Below are 24981 nucleotides of genomic sequence, written 5' to 3'. Positions count from 1 at the left end.
CAGAAATTATGACTTTATGAATTCAGACATTGGAATTGAAATATAATCAATAGATTTTGCATTGCATTCCAAAATATATTTCACATACAGAATGTATTTCTGAATATATTTTATATATGTGTGTGTATATATATATATATATATATATATATATATATATATATATATATATATATATATGCCTAAATCCTCCTGACCTCACTAAGAGTGCTATCAAATCATCACAGCAGTGCTTCTCCAAAATCTAGTAGAAAGCCTTGTTCCCTGGACAGTGGAGACAGAGACTCCAAAAAAAGCAGGATAAAATATTTTTTAATACCCTTGATTTAAGAAAAAACAATGAATGGTGTCCCAATACTTTTGTCCATGTAGTGTATACTGTGTTAATGACGTCACTGCTATTCTTAAGCATGGAAAATATGAAGAAAATAAGTAAGTGTGTCCACAGATTTAGCCGACATAGACAGAGGGGTCCTCAGGTTTGCTGCATCTTTACAGGGATCATTAACCTCCCCTGTGAGCTGCTTTTTCACGCAAGGAACACAAGACTGAAGATCATTAGCACTTCAGTCACTTGAGCACACACTCTCTCTCTCTCACACACACACACACACAGCTCCAGGAGAGCTATTTTGGAGGAGGTTTTTGTACAGACACGCCCGGTAGAATGACACCTGTTGAGGCTGCAAAAGCTGAAAATCGATTCAGAGTACAAGTACCATTACTGTAGGCTGAGTTCATCTAATGACTTCAGCTGTGTGTGTGTGTGTGTGTGTGTGTGTGTGTGTGTCTTGTTCTCTCTGTCACTGGTGATCAGTGGTGTAACAGTGTGAAGTGTGTTACGGGTCAGTGGTGTAACAGTGTGAAGTGTGTTTTGGGTCAGTGGTGTAACAGTGTGGAGTGTGTTACGGGTCAGTGGTGTAACAGTGTGGAATGTGTTACAGTCAGTAGTGTAACCATGTGGAGTGTGTTACGGGTCAGGGGTGTAACAGTGTGGAGTGTGTTACAGTCAGTAGTGTAACCATGTGGAGTGTGTTACGGGTCAGAGGTGTAACAGTGTGGAGTGTGTTATGGGTCAGTGGCATAACAGTGTGGAGTGTGTTAAGGGTCAGTGGTGTAACAGTATGGAGTGTGTTTTGAGTCAGTGGTGTAACAGTGTGGAGTGTGTTACAGTCAGTAGTGTAACCATGTGGAGTGTGTTACGGGTCAGAGGTGTAACAGTGTGGAGTGTGTTAAGGGTCAGTGGTGTAACATGGTGGAGTGTGTTACAGGTCAGAGGTGTAACAGTGTGGAGTGTGATATGGGTCAGTAGTTTAACAGTGTGGAGTGTGTTACGGGTCAGAGGTGTAACAGTGTGGAGTGTGTTACGGTCAGTGGTGTAACAGTGTGGAGTGTGTTACGGTCCGTGATGTAATAGTGTGGAGTGTGTTACAGGTCAGTGGTGTAACAGTGTGGAGTGTGTTTTGGGTCAGTGGTGTAACAGTGTGGAGTGTGTTACGGGTCAGTGGTGTAACAGTGTGGAGTGTGTTACGGGTCAGTGGTGTTACAGTGTGGAGTGTGTTACGGGTCAGTGGTGTAACAGTGTGGAGTGTGTTATGGGTCAGTGGCATAACAGTGTGGAGTGTGTTAAGGGTCAGTGGTGTAACAGTATGGAGTGTGTTACGGGTCAGTGGTGTAACAGTGTGGAATGTGTTACAGTCAGTAGTGTAACCATGTGGAGTGTGTTACGGGTCAGAGGTGTAACAGTGTGGAGTGTGTTACGGGTCAGTGGTGTAACATGGTGGAGTGTGTTACAGGTCAGAGGTGTAACAGTGTGGAGTGTGATATGGGTCAGTAGTTTAACAGTGTGGAGTGTGTTACGGGTCAGAGGTGTAACAGTGTGGAGTGTGTTACGGTCATTGGTGTAACAGTGTGGAGTGTGTTACGGTCCGTTATGTAATAGTGTGGAGTGTGTTACAGGTCAGTGGTGTAACAGTGTGGAGTGTGTTACGGGTCAGTGGCGCAACAGTGTGGAGTGTGTTAAGGGTCAGTGGTGTAACAGTGTGGAGTGTGTTACGGGTCAGTGGTGTAACAGTGTGGAATGTGTTACGGGTCAGTGGTGTAACTGGTGTAACAGTGTGGAGTGTGTTACGGTCAGTGGTGTAACAGTGTGGAGTGTGTTATTGTCCAGTGGTGTAACAGTGTGGAGTGTGTTACAGGTCAGTGGTGTTACAGTGTGGAGTGTGTTACGGGTCAGTGGTGTAACAGTGTGGAGTGTGTTACGGGTCAGTGGTGTCACAGTGTGGTGTAACAGTGTGGAGTGTGTTACGGGTCAGTGGTGTCACAGTGTGGTGTAACAGTGTGGACTGTTTTACGGGTCAGTGGTGTCACAGTGTGGTGTAACAGTGTGGACTGTTTTACGGGTCAGTGGTGTCACAGTGTGGTGTAACAGTGTGGACTGTTTTACGGGTCAGTGGTGTCACAGTGTGGTGTAACAGTGTGGAGTGTGTTACGGGTCAGTGGTGTCACAGTGTGGTGTAACAGTGTGGAGTGTGTTACGGGTCAGAGGTGTAACAGTGTGGAGTGTGTTACGGGTCAGTGGTATTCCAACTAAAGCAACACAAGTGAAGTTATGTTCCAGTATAATTTCAGCTCTAATTAAGTAATTAATTCCAGTTAATTGCTTATTGTGGCTGAGAATTGGTCAGAGTAACATTATTAGAAGCTCTGAGAGCGCACCAGGCAGCAGTATCCACCCAGAAGTAGGTTTATGGTTGCTGTGATGTGAAGTGAATTGGTTCTATAGTTCTATAGTGGGTAATAGAGAGGAGCTCCACTGAACACACACACAGATGGCTCCCTGCTCTCTGCCCATTAGGTCAGGCTGTTTCCCTCAGTATACAGTGAAAACACACACACACTCACACATGTAGTTTTTCAGGTTGTTTTGTCATTTCAGCACATCCTCCTTAAAGCAACAAACAAACAGAACCTTTTTAAATGTCAGTTCACACACGCACACACACACACACACACACACACACACACTGTTTCAGGGTTTGTCTGGAGAGAGGCTGGATTCAGGTCTGCTGTCACAGTGTTTCATAGAAATGAAGAAGGGGGCTACAGGTAGCGTAGCACTCACACACACTCACACAAGGCCAGTCTTAACAACCTTATGGGTCAGTGGCTGCTCAGCGGTTAGAGCTCCAGGCCATTGATGACAGGGATGAGGGTTTGATACCCGGGATCAGCAGTCTGCTACTGTTGGGCCCTTGAGCAAGGCCCTTCACCCTCTCTACTTCTCAGGCAGCTCCGGGTCACTGTGTGTTTGAGTGTGTGTGTGTGTGTGTGTGTGTGTGTGTGTGTGTGTGTGTGTGTGTTCACTGTAAGGCTGGGTTACAGGCAGAGGCCAAATTCCATCTGTGTACAACACTAATGGTGAATATGGATGTCTGTCTTCGTCACTCACTCCCCCACTCCTTCTCTGTTTCTCTCGCCCTCTTTCTCTCCCCTGTCTCTGTCTCTTTCTCTTGCTTGTCTTCTCTCCCTCTCTCTCTCTCCCTCTCCCCCCTCTCACCCCCTCTCTCTCATTCTCTCTCTCTCTCCTCTTTCTCTATCTATCCCCCATCACTCTCTCTCTCTCATTCCCTCTCTCTCTCTGTACATCTCCCCCTTTCTCTCACTCTCTCTTTTGTTCTCTTTCTCTTTCTTGCTCCCCCCGTCTTTCTCTCTCTCTCACTCTCTCTCTACATCTCCCCCGTCTCTCTCTCTCTCTCTCTCTCTCTCTCTCTACATCTCCCCCTTTCTCTCTCTCTCTCTCTCTCTCTCTCTCTCTCACTCTCTCTCTACATCTCCCCCGTCTCTCTCTCTCTCTCTCTCTCTCTCTACATCTCCCCCTTTCTCTCTCTCTCTCTCTCTCTCTCTCTCTCTCTCTCTCTCTCTCTCTCTCTCTGTTAATGAGTGAGTGTTTTCCTGTGTGAGAGATGCTCTCGGGTGCCTGTATTGGAATTTGCGGAGTGTTCTTCAGAAGCCTGGGCCAGAAAGGGCCGGATTGCTTCTCCTCATATTGGCTGTAAAAGCGGCTGTTTGTCTTTAATATCGGAGCGGGGGTCTGCGGGGGCTCTGCGGGAGCGAGGGAGCTGCTGTTGGTTTAGCTGATGTCTGTGGGCTGCTTTTAATAGCCAGCATGAATGTTTGTCTTTCCCACAGGAAAATGAAATGTGTGTTCACTAAACCTATCAGACATGAGCTCCGGTCCACTGTACATACAGTAGCCGTATCAGCTGGAACCAGTAATTACTTTAACTGGTCGAATATGCAGTGACCTGGTCATTTAAGGGTAAAAATGTCAATTTTATTTCAGGATCTGAAGTTTCACAAAATCAATAACTCATAATTAGGAATCGCAGAAAGCCTCTGTGTGCCTCATTATTGCTCAGTAAAGTTGATTATTTTATTTTGCTTCTAAAAACTTCATTTGCTCAATATTTGATCAATAAATTTGAACAGCCATCGTTTATATTAACCTTTGGAGCCTTTTAACCCTGTTTCTCTTGAGGGTCAGTCCAGGACTAAAGACCTTCTGATCTTCGATGTGTGAGCAGCAGACCCCATCTACCCAGTCAGAACGTTTATAAACCTACTGGTCACTCTGCAGTACATTACTGAGGATAACCCACATCCGGTCAGTGGTGGAGTGGCTGATTTTAAGTAGCTGTAAATATGAACAAAGCAGACAGAACCTGCAGTGTAACAGGGACAGTGGTGGCTCAGAGGTTAGAGGTCCGGCCTATTGATGACAGGGTTGTGGGTTTGACATCTAGGCTCGGCAAGCTGCAGGGCACATTTCGCTGTACATAATACAGATAATTGCACCTTTAACAGTGTGCTTTAGGCTGTTCCCTGTGTGATCCAGTAGGGGGCACCAGTACAGCTATAACCCTCTCTCAAAGGAGCAAAATGTGCTGAAAAAGTAATTTAGTCCTTTATATTGTTGGCCACTGGATACCACAGAAACGTGCTTGAATCTGTAATGTCCCTCCTGGGATCAATAAAGTATTTCTGATTCTGATTCTGGATAGTATTGAAACACACTGGACACACTGAATACCACAGAAACATAGTTAATGCCACAGAAACCCACTGGAGACCACAGAAACCCACTAGATACCACTGAAACCCACTGGATACCACAGAAACCCACTAGATACCACGTAAACCCATTGGATACCACAGAAACCCACTGGATACCAAACAAACCCACTGGATACCACTGAAACCCACTGGAGACCACAGAAACCCACTGGATACCACATAAACCCACTAGATACCACTGAAACCTACTGGATATCACAGAAACCCACTAGATACCACGTAAACCCACTGGAGACCACAGAAACTCACTAGGTAACCCATAAACCCAATAGATACCACTGGATATCACAGAAACTCACTGGATACCACAGAAACCTACTGGATATCACAGAAACTCACTGGAGACCACAGAAACCTACTGGAGACCACAGAAACTCACTGGATACCACAGAAAACCACTGGATACCACATAAACCCACTAGATACCACTGAAACCCACTGGATACCACAGAAACCCACTGGATACCAAATAAACCCACTGGATACCACAGAAACTCACTGGGTACCCCATAAACCCAATAGATACCACTGGATGTCACGGAAACTCACTGGATACCACAGAAACTCACTGGATACCACAGAAAACCACTGGATATCAAACAAACCCACTGGATACCACAGAAACCCACTGGGTATCACAGAAACTCACTGGATACCAAATAAACCCACTGGATACCACAGAAACTCACTGGGTACCCCATAAACCCAATAGATACCACTGGATACCACAGAAACCCACTGGGTATCACAGAAACTCACTGGATACCAAATAAACCCACTGGATACCACAGAAACTCACTGGGTACCCAATAAACCCAATAGATACCACTGGATGTCACAGAAACTTACTGGATACCACAGAAACCTACTGGATACCACAGAAACCCACTAGATACTACTGAAACCTACTGTATAACACATAAACCCACTAGATACTACTGAAACCTACTGGATAACACAGAAACACACTGGAGGCTACGGGAACGGTGCATATCACAAAAACTCACTGGATACCACTGAAACATACTGGATGCCACAGAAACCCACTGGATACCACAGAAACATACTGGATGCCACAGAAACCAACTGGATACCACAGAAACACACTGGATACCACAGAAACACACTGGATACCACAGAAACCCACTGGAGACCACAGAAATTCACTGGATACCACAGAAACACACTGAATACCGCAGAAACTCACTGGATACCACAGAAACCTACTGGATACCACATAAACCCACTGGATACCACAGAAACTTAGTGGATACAACAGAAACCCACTGGATCCCACATAAATCCACTAGATACCACAGAAACCCACTGGATGCTACTGGAGGCTACTGAAACAGTGCATATCACAGAAACCCACTGGAGACCACATAATCCCACTGGAGGCTACTGAAACCTACTGTATACCACAGAAACCCACTGGAGACCACATAATCCCACTGGAGGCTACTGAAACCTACTGTATACCACAGAAACCCACTGGAGACCACATAATCCCACTGGAGGCTACTAAAACCTACTGTATACCACAGAAACCCACTGGAGACCACATAATCCCACTGGAGGCTACTGAAACCTACTGTATACCACAGAAACCCACTGGAGACCACGTAAACCCACTGGGTACCACAGAAACTCACTGGAGGCTACTGAATCAGTGCAAAACACAGAAACTCTGGATAACACAGAAACTCACTGGATTTCACAGGAACACAGATGCCAGAGAAACACTGAATACCACCTACCCTCAGAAAGATTAAGCACATCGTGATTTACCTCAGCTCTCCGTCTGCGTGTGTGTTTGTCTTTGTTCTGCTCTCTGGCTGTTTTCTGTGGGTAATTGTTGAATATTGAGTGTGTGTGGTGAGTTTGTTTCAGTGGATTGATTTTGGCTTCTTCACTGCAGTGATTTCTAAGCTCCTATAGGTAGGTGTTTTCTTTTAGGGAGTAATTTTGTGTTTGAGTTTTTAAGCTTTTCTAAAGCCGTATTGATACGCAGCTCTGACTGAAGACAGGGTTGCTTTATTTATTTCATTTTAATCAATTCAATGTACAGGTGAGGATATGAGCAGTGTGTGTACAGTGTTAGTATAGTGGCCATATATATTTATACTGTATAGACTCTCTGGAAAATCAACAAATCAATTCCCAGAGGGGTGTAAAGCCCCCCAGCATTGAGCTGTGGAGCAGTGGAAGTACTGTGTTCTCTGGACTGATGGTTGGTGCTCCATCCAGTACTTTTGATTGGATAAGTTGGGGAGTTGGTGAGCCATTGTCCTTACCTCACAAATGTTTATGTCACTGAATGCAATCAAATCCTCACAACAATGCTCCCAAATCTAATAGAAAGCTTTCCTTGCACAAAAGAGACAATCACTCCAACAAAAGCAGGATACACTAATATCAATGATTGAGCAGGTGTCCCAATACATTTGTCCATATTGTGTATGGGTTAGGAAGTTAGGAAGTTGGAGATGAGGCGGGATAAAGGATTGTGATCAGGATCCAACGCTTAAAACCTCACAGCAGTGCTCCTCCAAACCTAGTCGAAAGCTAGATCCCCTGGACAGTAGAGACATTTGTTCCAGTAAAAGCAGAATAAACTCTTTTTAATACCCTTGATTTCAGAAGAGACGGTGTCCCAAAACTTTTGTCCATATAGTGTACCTAAATTTATGTTAACCTTTCAGAAATGTAGGTAAATATTCAGCACCACCTTGTAGCCAAATTATAGAATGCAGATTTTTTAAAGGTGGCCTACAGTCTACTGATGTTTGTAGAAGTATTTTTTTAAATATTTCTACCAGAAGAGTCTGGAGATGTGAGGACAGTAAATCATAAAAAATATCTTAACAATGAATAAGACAGGAACAATCTTAGCAAGTAGCAAGAACTGTTGACTGTCTTTGGTGTAGGCACTGTCGCCAGCCAGGGTCTTGCACCATCGGGACTCTCACAGATCCTGATGAACTTGGAGGCAGAGGGCGGAGCCTAGCTGGAGAACAGCCAATCAGCTGTGTCATCTGTGTTACCTCTAATTACAGAGGTACTGTTGCTTTCAGAAGTGACGCCACGTCTCTCCATTCTTCCTCCCCACCGGGTGGTGGTGGTAGCCCCTGGGTAGTCGTTGGGACCAAACTGGTGGTGGCAGCAGGGTAGTCTGGTCTTAAGCCCTTTTCAGACAGGATTAGTTTTACTTGGGAAGGTGGAGTAATGCAATGGTACGACAGTCAAATTTATGTCTGATTATGTCTGAAGAAATCTCTGCTGATAAATGACTGAGATGGCTGGAGTGGCTATTCGCGGCTAACCCTGCCGGCACCACCAGACAATCGTAATGATAACCAATGTATAATGTATATACTGACATTATAGTATGTAAATTAGCCTGTATATGTTCATAACATGTATGTAGGCTCTAGGCTCTGCTGCCAGCAGCGTCCAGCCTCTGGGGAGTCCTTTGGTTTGTCTTCTGGATTTGGATTTGAGGTTTGCCACAGACTTGAACCACCCAAAGTATCTGTGCCATGTGTGACGACACTAAGCACCTCTTTGTGCTCCATCATACTGGAGAAAAGCCTCCAAAAACAAGACATGACAGAATATTTAATATGTTGATTCACACAGGATTAATATAACCTGAGGTTGTTTTTATGGCTTGTTTTACAGAAGGTAAAGGCGCTGGAATCTTTACTGATGTAGGAGCGCACAGTCTGGCATATTGGACGGGACTTAAATCACTGAGAAACTCACAACAAGCTGCCTCCACATGTAAAACGAATGGCGTCCAAATAGAGCTTCAGAGCTGCTCTTACAGATCCACACGTGGTGGAGATATTTGTTAAAGGTTCTAGCTCCTGGGACGCAGCCAATCCAGCGCTTTGGTTGTCGGCATTCCGACACCAGAGACAACTGTGACTGGAAGGAGTTTGTGAAGCCTGTGAAAGGTTGTGAAAGTTGGCCTTTGAACAGTCGCGTGTGGTGTGCAAGTCGTTGCCAGTGAAACACATGTCAGAATGAAGACATTTCACACATCACTGTTAATCCTCTTGTGTGTGTGTGTGTGTGTGTTTAGGTTTCAGCATGGGGAGGATACGTGTTCATCATTAATCTGATTCCCCTCCACGTGTTCGTGCTGCTGCTGATGCAACGATTCAGTAAGAGAGTCTACATCGGTGAGTTTACACACTTCAGCTGGCCATCACACACACCAGGGGAGCTGATCAGTCAATCAATCAGTTAACTTGGATCTAAACACAGACTACGTTGAGGGTACCCCTTATTTACAGCATAGCCGAGCTGATAACAAATATACTCCACATGCCCGAAAGTTTGTGGACACCTCTTCTAACAGATGCATTTAGCTAACTTTAACTTTAAGCACCCATTGCTGACACAGATGTGCAAATGCACACTCATACAAAGCTTGTCTAGTCCCTGTACAGAAGTACTGCCATTAGAATAGGACTCTCTGGAGTATTCGGCACCATCCCAAATGTGCTATTGGCACCATGCCTAATGCCAGGGGTATAAAGCCCTCAGCAAGTGAGCTGTGGAGCAGTGAAACTGTGTTCTCTGGAATGATGGTTGGTGCTCCATCCAGTGGGATGAGTTAGATTGTTGGGGATGAGGTGAGGTGGTGCTCATTCAACATCTCGAGGAACTCTTGATTTTAGAAGAAACAATGAAAAAGCAGGTGTCCCAATACTTTTGTCCATATAGTGGAGATTGAGTAATGAGAAGGTAGAAATTATAGATTATAAAACAAGTAAAATCTAAAGCAAATAAATTATTCCAAGAGTAAAAGTCTCAAACCATAAAATAACAAAAATTGTAAGACCTGCCATCAGCAGCCGAAGCCTGAGCGAGCACAGTTAGCCTTGCTGTCTCCTGGTGGGGATGGCTCTCTCGAGCTTTCCCCACATTACATTAATATGTAGTTATACATATTACTAATATTAGATTATATTGTATTAGACAGTAAACATTATTAGATATAAAACAGTATTAGGAGCTTTAGAGTTGTATGTAGTAAGTTCCAACACGCTGATGCCATCTGTGAACAGGGGATCGACAAAAGGTGAATGTAGAAACATCCTGGACAAAGAATGAGCCACATGAACCGTCCCCTCTCTAATACTTGGTTTTGCAACCAATTGCCTTAATAACATCGTTAGTCCTTTTAGGTTAGGACTATTCCAGACTCTGAGCTAGCTCCTGTTCACTGCTCCTCCACTAACTTTCAGCTTTATTTCTGAGCAGAACACAACATTGATATTTCCACAGCCCAGGTTCAAAAGAGACTGCAGTGATGATTATATTGAGCATGAGTATACATTCTTCCTAATATTCTAACCCCTTAAAAACCTATGGTCTGCCGGCAGGCCAAAAGTGTTATTAAAAACTGCTATTATTGAGAATAGCCCCACCAGTTTGTACAGTACAGAAGTCCCTGTAGTTACTGAGGAACACACATTAGTGTGTAATAAGCCTTTAAGGGGTTAAGCAAGTTTATTAGTGTGTTATTTTTGTTTTGCACAGTTTGACTACAAAAGACAGTGTAAATGATTTAGCAGACTCAGGAATAGTGGTGCACTGTTCTACTGTGCAGCAACACCTGCACCAATTTGACCTTCATGGTCTTCAACTTTAGCATGTTCAGTGTTTCTACACACACAGACAAATAAATGCTGACCCCTTAGCACCGTAACTGTTCCCACAAAGCAGAGGAAGACCATAAGAATACTTGGGGCAGTGGTGGCTCAGCGGTTAGAGTGCCTGGCTATGGATAACAGGGTTGTGGGTTCGATTCCCGGGCTTTTGGGCCCTTGAGCAAGGCCCTTTACCCTCTCCGCTCCCCGGGCGCTGGAGTTGGCTGCCCACCACTCACTGCCTCTAGTTCACGTGTGTGTGTGTGTGTGTGTGTGTGTGTATGTGTGTGTGTTCACTACCACAGATGGGTTAAATGCAGAGGACAAATATGTGCACCTTTAGAAGAAGAGCCGTTTCAGTAGTGGCTAGCTTGCAGTCTGAAAGACGGAGTAAACAGGCAGAGAGAACTGCTGTCTAGTACTAGTGGTGCACCGTTCTACTGTGCAGCCACACCTGCACCAGGATGACCTTTCTTCTTTTCTGCTTCCTGGTCACAAACAAACACCTAAACGTGTCCTGTGGAATGTCAAACTGGTCAAACTGGGTCTTTTCGGTTGCAATGAGCAAGATATGCTAAGACGTACCCAAAAGAGCCAGGATGAGCTAGTGCATTCTACATGCAGCACTCTGACTGTAGGTGACTGCTGGTGACCTGTTGGTGCAGTCCTGTCCACTGGGCGTCCCCCATGGAGAATCTTTCTTGGGCACAGGGTGGCATTCTGTTCGGTCAAAGGTCTGTAGAGTGGCAATTGATCAATTATGCACTGCATCATGAAGCCCCCACTTGCCAATCCTAAAAATGTGTGGCATTTTTTGATTTCATTTGTAAGCAGTAGTCTTTCTGAGTGGGGAGGGTCAAAAATATTGTAATGAATGATACCAGCATCCTGTGTGACCATCCCTGCAAGAGCCTACGTCATTCATTCTAAAAACAGAGCGGTCTAGTAGTAGAGTTTTCCTGCCCATGTCAGGCTTTTCCGTACTTACCCCACATGCACAGCCTGTTAAAGCGGATTTGCCGGGTCCCTGAGCAACCTCTGTGCAGCTGATAACACTGATACGAACAGAACAGCTGCTGTGGGAGCTCCTGCAAATGCATAGAGAGATATCAGAACGGCAAACTTAGCCTTCATCTGTTGTAATTTACTATGAACTTGCTTGCACATTTTAAAGGTACTCTACTCTCTGCTGTTCTCTGCTGCTTATTGCAATTACACATTCTCACCAGAGAGGTCTCTAAATCCCCAAATCCCCAAAACGTACTGATTATCGCTTTAAAAAGTGGACAGCAGAAGTTCCAGAAAATGAATATCCTCATCCTGAGCTGATACATGACTCATTTAATGAGCTTGGCTTTCTGTTATGTAGGGGAGGACGAAGGAGAAGGATTTGAGTTGTATGGTTTATTGTAGTCTATGACGGAAACAAAAAGAGCAAGACAAGAACCAAGACAAGACTTGAGAAAGACATAACAATAGAAGTAACAATAGAAGTAAGGCATAAGAGCTTGCATGGCTACCTAAACACATGCAGGCAACAGGCAGTTTAATTCAGTTCAATTCAGATTTATTATTTATTTATGCGGCAATTTTCACAATTTGATATTGTATAATATATTTTGAGCAAGCCAATGAAAACAGTGGCAGCAACAAGGCACAGGGTACACTTGAATTAAGGGGATTTCAGTTTCCTTCAAGTTTGTCTTCAAAAAGTGATGTGTGATTAGTTGAGTTGAGGTCAGGTGACGATCTTTGCAATTTAAAAACACTCTATTGCTTTTGCACTTGGTTGCTTTTGCTGTATGTTTTCGGGTCATGATCCATCTGTGCAGTGAAGGGCCGTCCTAACAGGTTATCATCAGGACACTTCAGAGTTCATCCTGCTCCGTTTATCAGCAGAACATCAGTAAACATCAGTGACCCCAGGCCATACACTCTCATGCCATAACAGTGCCTCCTCCATGTTTGACAGATGACGTGGTATGCTTCAGATCATGAATCCTCCCTTTCATTTACATTTACATTTAAGGCATTTAGCAGACGCTCTTCTCCAAAGCGACTTACAAAAGTGCTTTGCTATTTACCCAAGAAAAACCTCAGCTAGTTTAAATAGACTAATAATTTAAAGATCCTCTAAGTTTAGACATTACTAAACACAAGTCAGTATGGAGACCACTCTGCTATTCGCCCAAGTATTCTCAGAAGAGGAGGGTCTTCAGTCTGGGTTTGAAGACAGTGAGCGACTCTGCTGTTCGGACACCCAGGGGAAGCTCGTTCCACCACTTCGGTGCAGAACAGAAGACATTTCTTGTGATCATCCAGGTTGTTTGGTATTTCCGAGCTCTCCAGCTTTTTAAGACTGTACCAAATTGTTCATTCTAAAGTTTCAGCTCTCCCTGATAGGTCTGGTTTGCTTTTCCAGCCTAATGATGGCCTCCTTCACTCACATCGACTCTGCTTTTGACGGCATTTTGAGTCTTCAACTGCTAACAAATTCAAATTCAACAATCTGAATCAACTCCAGAATCGTTAACCTCTATAACATGCCATGAAATAACGAGAAAACAGACCAAATCTGGTCATGGAATTGCTGATTAGTTAACTGTCCAAATACTTTTCAAAAATGACTGTCATTCCTAAACAGTTAAAGAAGTATTTTTCTTAATCCCTATGAATTAAAGCTGAAAGTCTGCACTTCAATCGCATCTGGATGTCTTTGTTCCAAATCCATCTAAGTGGTACACAGAGGCTAAATAACTGTGATGGCCCAGAGCTGTAGCAGACTGACCATTAGCAGCAGCTAAAGATGTTTGGCCAAAACAGCCAAAGGACGTATAATTTACTCCCAGTTCAAGAGACCGGAGAGAATGCCATTAACATTGCATTAACGTTGGAACAGCGTAATCGAAGGCAGGGGGTAAGCACAGAAGATCGATCGCTTCTGGTTCCACATCATTCGCTCTTAACTGTGTGTATAACTCACCTCATACAATAGCCCTCTCCAAGGCCCTGGAAAATGAATAGCTCTTCGTAGGGAAGGCAGGAGGTCTATCATTTCGTGTTCAATCTTTCAGTTCTTCTGTCCCAGCAGGGCCACGACCTAGCAACGTGATCATTCATTCAGATGGCAACCTGTGCCCAGAACTCACACACTGAGCACACAACCTTTCCGAGCAATAGTTTGGCCACAAATCCCATTTGCACAATTTCTCTGCATAACTCAAATGTAGTCGATCTGCCAAGACATGTTTGGTGCCTCAGAGGCAAGACACCAGACTGGGCAAAACAAGAAAATGTTGTTTTCCTGGGCAAGTATGTTAGGAATGTGACTGAGGACCTTGGAATGAATGGAGAGATGGCCTCCATGGTGCCTGTGGCATTGTTATACATAGCACTTGTGCTGAACTCCTGGGCACAGATCCGATTTAGCACCTTGGAGAGTGACTAAGTGGCTGTTGCACTGGCTGAGGCCATAGTTTAGGCTCTTTGCAAAGGTGACTAAAGTTCACCAAAGCTATCAGGTAGCTCACAACCCACCAATTAACTGGTAAAAGTTAAGCAGCACTGTGGAGAATTTGGTATTTCCTGCACCACGCCTGAAACGTAACCAAGCTACTAATAGGCCGCACCAGTTGAAACATACGCTTAGCTACGTTTACCTCACTTAACATTTACATTTACAGCATTTACAGCATTTAGCAGATGCTCTTATCCAAAAGTGCTTCACTGTTTACTCAAGAATCACCTCAGCTAGTTTGAATAGACTGAAAATTCAAAGATACCTCTAAGTTTAGACTCTGCTAAACACAAGCCAGTATGGAGACCATAGTACTCACAGAAGAGGAGGGTCTTCAGTCTGGGTTTGAAGACAGCAAGCGTTGGACTTCCGTATGATCGTGAGGGTGGCTTGGAAAACTGCCTGCCGAAGGGGTCGGCAATGCAGCATTGCAGGAAGTGTAGGTAACTAGCTACAGTTAACAGAGTTAGCATTGGTGTGTTGTGTCTGTAGCTAATCACACTGATGTGGTTGAAGTACATGACATGGTGGAACAAACTTCTCCATGGTGTCTGAAGAGCCGAGTCCAACGTTCGCTGTCTTCAAGCACAGACTGAAGACCCACCTCTTCCGAGAATACTTAGGCAAAGCGTAGTGTATGTTGAGGATTGTGGTCTCCATACTGACTTCGGACACACTTCCGTCAAGATCCAGGCGTCCAGACCTAGCTTTGCGTCCCTCTCAACCCTCCGGAGATGTGGTCACCTTAGCACTCACTCACAACACCGAAACCCTGGGGACTTACGACAACAACAACGTACGAATGAATACGCATTAGTGGGTGCGGCCTTTTTTGTGGCACGGTTGCGTTTCAGATGTGATACCCCCCCTACAGGTGGGAAGTAGAATTCTCGCTTTGAGCCACCCTTAAAGAAGGACGTTTTTTTGCATTTTCCAAGAGAGATGCAAGAGATGCAGAAGCGGCACCTGAAGTGAAAGCACCATGTTGCTTTGACGAGCTGACTACAGGATTTTACACAAATATGGCTCTAGTTACGCAGCGTTACACAGTTCTCGTGAGTGCTTCATAGATCCATAGAGCAGTAGCAGCGTTCCAGCCTGGAGTGGCAACAGCTGTTCTCCCTGCGGCCCTTTCCATTGTGACCCTTTCCAGACTGACTTAGTTTTACCTCTGTCTTTGAATCTCTTCAAAATGTGGCATCATGTGATGCCCCCTGAGACCTTCTAGTCTAGATCTTCACATTGCCTTTCCCATGGCTAATCATGTCTGGGTTTGGCTAGTGCAATGAAACTCAATTGTTAATTGGGTGAACAGGTTGATTTAGTAGCTAAGGGGGCAATTACTTTTTAGCCAATAAAAGGATTGATCATATAAAAGCTTCACTATGTGTTTATAGTAAATTAAGTTGGATGATCTGAAACCTAAATATGACCAATATGTAAAAATAGAGGAAGTTATGAAGGGAGCAAAAACTTTTTCACAGCCCCTATAAGTGAAAGCAAACCGACTGGAGCAGTGGACATAAGCTCTACACTTCCCTCTGCTGGGGAACAGAGTTTATGCATCTCTATAGTCAGTGGAGCATCAACATGATTTTGAAGCTCAGCTTTTGACTTTAGACATGTTAGACTGCCTAAATCACTACACACACCACATGCCTCAAACCCTGTGAATTTCTAGACAATAAACTAATAAACTTATATTATATATAAGTCCCATATTTATATATATATATATATATATATATATATATATATATGGGACACTGGCTGACACAGTTCTCCGTATAGTTGTTTTCGAGCATATGTTATTCCCAGACGTCCCATCAGCAGAAATAGCACCTGCATCTCCCATCCGTCTCCCACTGACAGGGCGAGGGTTTGGACGGTTGTGCCACTCTGGAGACATAACTGTGACTTTTGCTCATTTTAAAAACAGGAATTGGGAATCGGGAGTCTTTTCTGCCATGACCCACAAACCACCTTCAAGTTTACCCACAGAGTGTGTGATCAGAGCCGTGTTTGTCCTGCTCTCGTAGCTGGTTGTTTTCGTTTCCATGCCTTTTTTTTTTTCAGTGCCAGGAATTGGTTTCTTGATTGCAGCGTCTAATAGAGCGTTTCATCCGTCTACCATTAGTGCTCTTGGGTTGTCAGAGGAGTACTGAAGGTGACTGGGCTTGAACGGTTCCTGAGAATTTGATTTTTAACCTTTTTGCTCGGTGTTAAATGTCAGGAAGCTCTTAAATGTTGGAGCTCAGACTCTGAACTGCCACTTTGCCATGCCACTCGCGTCTTTTCTTTAAGGTCAGTGCGATGATGGATGGATAAGTAAAGAAGGAAGGAAGCCGAAGCCGGATGCTGGAGCAAAGGACATACTAATGTTTGCATGTAATGTGTCTTTTTTTTTACAGAGTCACTGGGAATCCCAAACATTGCACCTAAAAGAGATTCCTTTAGGAGTCCAGTATAAATGATGCCCTTTGTGTTGTTGTTGTTGTTGTTGATGATGGCTGTAGATAGCATGGAACTGCACTTTTCTGTCTGGACATACAACCCCAGCAGGTACTAGAGATCATTTCTTCAGTTTGGTTCTGTTGAATACATAAATGTTGAATACTTGAAATGTGGATCCAGCATCCTGATTAGCGTCACTGTGCTGAGAAACACTGTGATGAAAAGTGCTGAGAAACCCTGCCAGAAATCAAAACGTCCTAAGAGCATGGTGTAGAACCACTCAGAGGAACCAAGACTCAATAGAAGCTCACTTTAAGGAGCTTAAGGAAGAACATCTGAGAAGTATAGAGACTCCAATGGAGAAACTCTCTAAGAGCATGAGGAAGAACCACTCAGAGGAACCAAGACTCAATAGAAGCTCACTTTAAGGAGCTTAAGGAATAACCACTGGGTATTAGAGAGACTCCACTGGAGAAACTCTCTAAGAGCATGAGGAAGAACCACTCAGAGGAACCAAGACTCAATAGAAGCTCACTTTAAGGAGCTTAAGGAAGAACCTCTGAGAAGTAGAGAGACTCCACTGAAGAAACTCTCTAAGAGCATGGTGTAGAACCACTCAGAGGAACCAAGACTCAATAGAAGCTCACTTTAAGGAGCTTAAGGAAGAACCACTGAGAAGTAGAGAGACTCCACTGGAGAAACTCTCTAAGAGCATGAGGAAGAACCACTCAGAGGAACCAAGACTCAATAGAAGCTCACCCTAAGGAGCTTAAGGAATAACCACTGGGTATTAGAGAGACTCCACTGGAGAAACTCTCTAAGAGCATGAGGAAGAACCACTCAGAGGAACCAAGACTCAATAGATGATCACATTAAGGAGCTTAAGGAAGAACCTCTAAGAAGTAGAGAGACTCCACTGAAGAAACTCTCTAAGAGCATGTGGAAGAACCACTCAGGGCTAGAGTATTTTTTTTCCAGACCCAGGTCCGCTTGCTCTGCGAGTTCAGTCCGGTCGGTCAAGTGTGAGAGCTGTTTTTAAGCCCAGGAGCAACACAGAGAAGCAATCTCGAGTCCTCCTCACCTCAGTGGTCTGGGGTTCGCTTTAAGCGGGCTGTAGTGTGATCTGCTGCACTGGTGGAAGCTATCCACTCACAGTGTGAGGGTTATGTGGGGTTGCGTGATTGGTTCACTTTGTCATGTGACTGCTTCAACTTGTCATGACGGCTCCATGTTTGCAAGTGTTCGTGTGCACTACACGGGTGAACCTAGATTCTACCATTCCGCAGAATTGTGCACAGAACAGTGATGTTGGGAACTGGGCAATGGATTCACAGTTCGTATGGAAATGTTTTTCTGGGTTAAAGCAAACCAGGGATAATGAGCCCTGCCCCCAAACGAGCACAGAATCAGTCCTGAGTGCAGACTTGTGTATTCGGGCCAAGTGGGAAAACACTCTCAGAAGAAAAGCTTGGAAACTTGGAGGGTACGCTGACCTTAACTGAGGCAAGTGAGGCCTGCAGTCCTTTTAGATGTTGGTCTGGGTTCTTTTTTGACCTTGTGGATGAGTGGTCGATGCGCTCTTGGTGATATTTTTGTAGACACTCCTGGGAAGGCGCACCACTTTCCAACTTTCTTACTCCATTTGTGGATAAAGGCTCTCAGTGTGTTCAGTTTGCTGAAGTCCCAGAGCCTTAACAATGGCTTTGTGACCCTTTCCAGACTGACTTAGTTTTACCTCTGTATTTTAATCTCTTCAAAATGTGGCATCATGTGTTGCCCCCTGAGACCTTCTAGTCTAGATCTTCACATTGCCTTTCCCATGGCTAATCATGTCTGGGTTTGGCAAGTGCAATTGAACTCAATTGTTAATTGGGTGAACAGGTTGATTTAGTAGCTGAGGGGGCAATTACTTTTTAGCCAATAAAAGGATTGATCATATAAAAGCTTCACTGTGTGTTTATAGTAAATTAAGTTGGATGATCTGAAACCTAATTATGACCAATATGTAAAAATAAAGGAAGTTGGGAACTGAGCAAAAACTTTTTCACGGCCCCTATAAGCGTAAGCAAACCGACTGGAGCATTGGACATAAGCTCTACACTTCCCTCTGCTGGGGAACAGAGTTTATGCATCTCACAGTTGTTAAATATGAGACTGTACTTCATACCATCAGAGAGGAGCTGATTTTCTTACCAGGATCCTAATTTACTATCAGGTGTTTTTAGTTTTCAGGGCTATCTGATTCATTCCTGGATGTGATCATGTCCTGCGACGCTCCGTCCTCCGTGGCGGTGTGTGTTCACACTGCAGCTCTTTGAGGAAATCTTTATAAATGAGCAGCATTACGTTTCCTCCCCCTCACAGCGGAGGACAGATGGATGAGGAAAGCAGTTCTGCTTTTAACTCTTCCACCTTCATGCCTCTCTAACTCACTCCCACTGCGCTAACACACACCATATTTCACTCCACCAATTATTCCTACAGTCACCCAGCTTATATAAGGCTGAGGAATATCTTCAGAGCGGGGTTTGGAAATATTGCAGGCTCACAAATAAATCAGTGGATTTGTTGCCATGCTCGGCACGATCTGTGAAGAGGAAGCAGAAACACTCCCATTTCTCACCTCACTTCACATCAGCACCACTTTACTGGCATGACTGGGTTCAGTGCCCTATTGGCAAGGCATGATCTCCTCGCTAATGATGACATTGTAACAATAACACTTATATGAGCTAACTGTAGTGTCAACACACGGACAGTGACACTGACAATAAGACCCTAACAGTAACACTGTAACAGTAACTCACTAACAATAATACACTAACAGTAACACTGTAACAGTAACACACTAACAGTAACACTGTAACAGTAACACACTAACAATAATACACTAACAGTAACACTGTAACAGTAACACTGTAACAGTAACACACTAACAGTAACACTGTAACAGTAACACACTAACAATAATACACTAACAGTAACACTGTAACAGTAACTCACTAACAATAATACACTAACAGTAACACTAACAGTAACACTGTAACAGTAACACACTAACAGTAACACTGTAACAGTAACACACTAACAATAATACACTAACAGTAACACTGTAACAGTAACACTGTAACAGTAACACACTAACAGTAACACACTAACAATAACACACTAACAATAAGACACTAACAGTAACACAATAACAATAATACACTAACAGTAACACACTAACAATAATACACTAACAGTAATACTGTAACAGTAACACAATAACAATAATACACTAACAGTAACACACTAACAGTAACACTGTAACAGTAACACACTAACAATAATACACTAACAGTAACAGTAACACTGTAACAGTAACACACTAACAGTAACACTGTAACAGTAACACACTAACAATAATGCACTAACAGTAACACTGTAAGAATAATACACTAACAGTAACACTGTAACATTAACAGACTAACAATAAGACACTAACAGTAACACAATAACAATAATACACTAACAGTAATACTGTAACAGTAACACAATAACAATAATAAACTAACAGTAACACTGTAACAGTAACAGACTAACAATAATACGCTAACAGTAACACTGTAACAGTAATACACTAACAATAATACACTAACAGTAACACTAACAATAACACACTAACAGTAACACTAACAATAATACACTAACAATAACACACTACCAGGAACACTAACAATAATACACTAACAGTAACACTGTAACAGTAACAGACTAACAATAATACACTAACAGTAACACTGTAACAGTAATACACTAACAATAATACACTAACAGTAACACTGTAACAGTAACAGACTAACAATAATACACTAACAGTAACACTGTAACAGTAATACACTAACAATAATACACTAACAGTAACACTGTAACAGTAACAGACTAACAATAATACACTAACAGTAACACTGTAACAGTAATACACTAACAATAATACACTAACAGTAACACTGTAACAGTAACAGACTAACAATAATACACTAACAGTAACACTGTAACAGTAATACACTAACAATAATACACTAACAGTAACACTAACAATAATACACTAACACTGACATGGTAAAAGTAATGCACCAACATTGCCACTGTAACAATAACACATTAAGTCACATTGTAGTAATAATAGTAACAACAATAAAACACTAACATTGACATTGTAACAATGACACACTAACAGTCACTGTAACAACACACTGTCATTCAATAACACATTAACATTATCAATTACACTCTAACAATAACACTTACACACACTGTAGCATTAACACACTAACGTGATCAGTGACACTAACAGTCATCCTCAAAATGACACATGACAATAACATTATCAGTTGTGTTAACACACTAACCTTACCAATCCCACTGCAACAGTGACAAACAGTCACGTTAACAGCCACACAATAACGTCACATCACATCACATTACAAGTCAGTAGCTTACAATGTTTCTAATTCTGTTCATTCCAGCCTTCTGAATCTGGCCTGAAGTGCCTACAAGACTCACCTTACATTTAACGCTGTTTAACTGCAATGCGTTTCTAGCCGACAAGCATATAGCTCATTCAGGCACCTGCTCACCTGGGATAAGGCAATCTGTGAATTTAGCTGCGTTTGACAATACACTTGTGTGCCATCTGCCAAACAATGGAAACATTTACATTGAAGGCATTTAGCAGAAGCTCTGCTCCAGAGCGACTCACAAAAGTGTTTTACTCTTAACTCAGAAAATATCCTCAGCTAGTTTATAAAGGCTAGGATCCAAAAGATTCCTCTAAGCTTAGATTCTACTAAAGTAAAGTAAACAATGCTCAACACTACATTCTGCCCGAGCCCTCATGGAAGAGATGGGTCTTCCGTTTGGACACTCAGGGGAAGTTCGTTCCTCCACTTCGGTGCAGGACAGAAAAAGGCCTGGACGCTTGTCTTCCGCGGATCTCAAAGGATTTCGAGCTGAGCCGTACTTGAAGCTGGAAGGACTCTTGTTGCTTATCGGCTTGTGACCATTGCCATCAAGTGGCGTCTCGGAGGGGCTGGTCCATTGTTGGCTTTGTAGAAGAGAGTTGCAGTAATCAGGTCTTGAAATATCAAGAGACTGAACGAGCATGGCGTGTTAGGCCAGACCAAGATGGGACGAACACTCGCAGAGGTGGTGGCAAAGCAAGCAGATTTATTAACAAACCCAGGATAAACAGAAAGGGGCAAGTGAGGCAGAACAAGCAGCAAACAGTGAGCAATGGTGATCAAACAAAACCCAAACTTGACAAACGAAATGGCAAACAACACCAAACCTGGGACTGAGAGGAGTCATGAGCAGAGCAGGGGTAAAGGGGAGACTAACCGCGGAGAAACCAAAAAGGGGACTAGAACAAAACCCTACAGGCAGCGCCTGGGCGTTAGAGGGGTACAAAGTAAACGTAAAAGCTGTGAAGTTATCAATTCATGTTCATTTACGTTAATGTGTGTTTGATTCAGTGTATCAATTCATGTTCATTTACGTTAATGTGTGTTTGATTCAGTGTATCAATTCATGTTCATTTACGTTAGTGTGTTTGATTCAGTGTATCAATTTATGTTCATTTACATTAATGTGTGTTTGATTCAGTGTATCAATTCATGTTCATTTACGTTAGTGTGTTTGATTCAGTGTATCAATTTATGTTCATTTACGTTAATGTGTGTTTGATTCAGTGTATCAATTCATGTTCATTTACACTCATGTGTGTTTGATTCAGTGTATCAATTCATGTTAATTTATGTTAATGTGTGTTTGATTGGGAAACCAGCCGCTAAACCAAACGGCAAGGTGGACCAAACCTGAAATGGCAGAGGAACCACAGGGTGTCCTGAAGGCTCCAATCGGTTAATTTCTCGGCACCAAATGGTACCCCCAGTCCCAGGTAAAACTCATAATCCAAACAAAAAACTAGAACAACGGAACCAAACCACGCGTGAACACAAATGAACGTAAATAAAGATGAATTGATACACTGAATCAAACACACATGAACATAAATGAACATGAATTGATACACTGAATCAAACACACATGAACATAAATGAACATGAATTGATACACTGAATCAAACACACATTAACGTAAATGAACATGAATTGATACACTGGATCAAACACACATGAACATAAATGAACATGAATTGATACACTGAATCAAATACACATGAACATAAATGAACATGAATTGATACACTGAATCAAATACACATGAACATAAATGAACATGAATTGATACACTGAATCAAATACACATGAACGTAAATGAACATGAATTGATACACTGAATCAAACACACATGAACGTAAATGAACATGAATTGATACACTGAATCAAACACACATTAACGTAAATGAACATGAATTGATACACTGAATCAAACACACATGAACGTAAATGAACATGAATTGATACACTGGATCAAACACACATGAACATAAATGAACATGAATTGATACACTGAATCAAACACACATGAACGGAAATGAACATGAATTGATACACTGAATCCAACACACATGAAAGTAAATGAACATGAAGTCCTTATGGATCACCCCATGGGAGGGCGCAATAACGAGGGCCTCACAGGAGTCACAAAAGGACCCAGTACTCACCCCTGAGAGATACCTGAAGTAGTAACCCTGATCGATGAGAAATGTCTATGCAGGCTTACACATTTTAATTCAATTCAATGCAGTTTTATTTCTATAGGCTTTTTACAACAAATGTCACAAAGCAGCTGTACAGAAATCTGGGTTCGAGTCTCTTTTGAGCAAGCTAGTGCAAACAGTGGCAATAAAAACTCCTGCAGGTGGAGAGAAATCTTGAGAGGAACCAAGACTCAAAAGAGGAACCCATCCTCCTCAGGTCGACACCGCATCATAATGATAAAAATCAAAACAGCAATAAAAACATCAATAAAACTAAAATGAATTAAGAAAAAAATGCCAAGTGAGGTGAGGATGAATTAATGCGAGGCCTCAGAGCAGGACAGCAGGGTAGTGGAGAGCCAGGTCAAGGGGGAACCAGGATAGAACCGGGCATCTCAAAACACAAGGGGTTTGGAGGAGCGCAGGAGAATGTTAGGGGTGGGGGTGGGGGGGTTAATATAGCGCAATAGGATCCAATAAATGGACTTGTATCAGCAGCAAGCGGACAGCAGGGGGCAGCTCAGCACATAGGGGAGAGAAAAGAAAGGAGAAAATTATGACTTGTCAATCTCCAATCTCACGTCCAGTCGAATAAGCATTGAACCAGTGCAGTTCACTGCCCAACTGGCATGGTTTACTGTAGACTAGTGGTCTTCAACCCTCCCCCTGGAGAGCTACCTTCTTGCAGGTTTCATCCCCAATCCAAATTCTAACATGTTCCATTGAGCCAAACAGGCACTTCTGAAGGCAGTACTGGATTAGGTGGGGTGGCTTAGAGTTGGAGCCATAGTCTGCAGGGAGGTGGTTCTCCAGGAGCGGGGTTGAAGACCACGTTTCGAAAGCTGAAGTCGAGTCGAGTGAAATAAGAAGACTATGAGAATCGGACTCAGTCGCCAAGAAATAAGTCATTTAGTAGTAAGAAATGTGCGATATCCAGACTGACAAACTTTATGTAAGATGTTGGATTCCAAGTAAGTAAACTGGCAGGCAAATTATCTAAGACTTTAAACGAGAGGTTCAGTTGGAGATCGGCCCATAGTTCCAAAAGACAGCTTGTTCAAGATGGTGTTTCTGTAGCAGAGTGGTTTCTTACCTATTACGAGAGTTCTGTTCATAATATCAGTAAGGACTGCACTTATCATTTGTAAACATGCTGTCAGTAATGGAGTAGGGAGAGGACCCAGACTGGACGTAGAGGGCAACAAAGACAAACCCTCATGAGCTATTACAGGAGGTGCAGCAGGGGGTGCTGAATTATAATCATTATGCTCAGACTAACATAGCACATCATTATTTGGAGAACAAAAATTATGAATAATAATAATTTGGCCGAGACAACCTAGGTACAAGAGGTTAGCAAATAATTAAATTGTGGAAAATAGGCGTCCAGGATTGGTGTCATTTCACTCAGTCCGCCTATAATAATGTATAGGCCTCAATCCTCTTAATGTTAGAGCGTATTTCTGCTTCTTTAAGGCCAAGTAATAAACTAGCAAAGGATT

General features: G+C 43.0%; 1 protein-coding gene across 1 annotated transcript in view; it reads left to right on the top strand.

Annotated features, from left to right (window-relative positions):
• LOC140550317 (dolichyl-diphosphooligosaccharide--protein glycosyltransferase subunit STT3B-like) overlaps positions 1 to 24981 on the top strand; it is a 199777-nt gene that overhangs the window by 148207 nt on the left and 26589 nt on the right. The window contains exon 5 of the mRNA XM_072674242.1: positions 9227 to 9326. Within this exon, the coding sequence (XP_072530343.1) occupies positions 9227 to 9326 (100 nt within the window). The remainder of the gene's footprint in view (positions 1 to 9226; positions 9327 to 24981) is intronic.

This window comes from Salminus brasiliensis, chromosome 2, assembly GCF_030463535.1.
Source record: "Salminus brasiliensis chromosome 2, fSalBra1.hap2, whole genome shotgun sequence".
NCBI lineage: Eukaryota > Metazoa > Chordata > Actinopteri > Characiformes > Bryconidae > Salminus > Salminus brasiliensis.
This window is presented reverse-complemented; position numbering and strand designations above follow the sequence as displayed.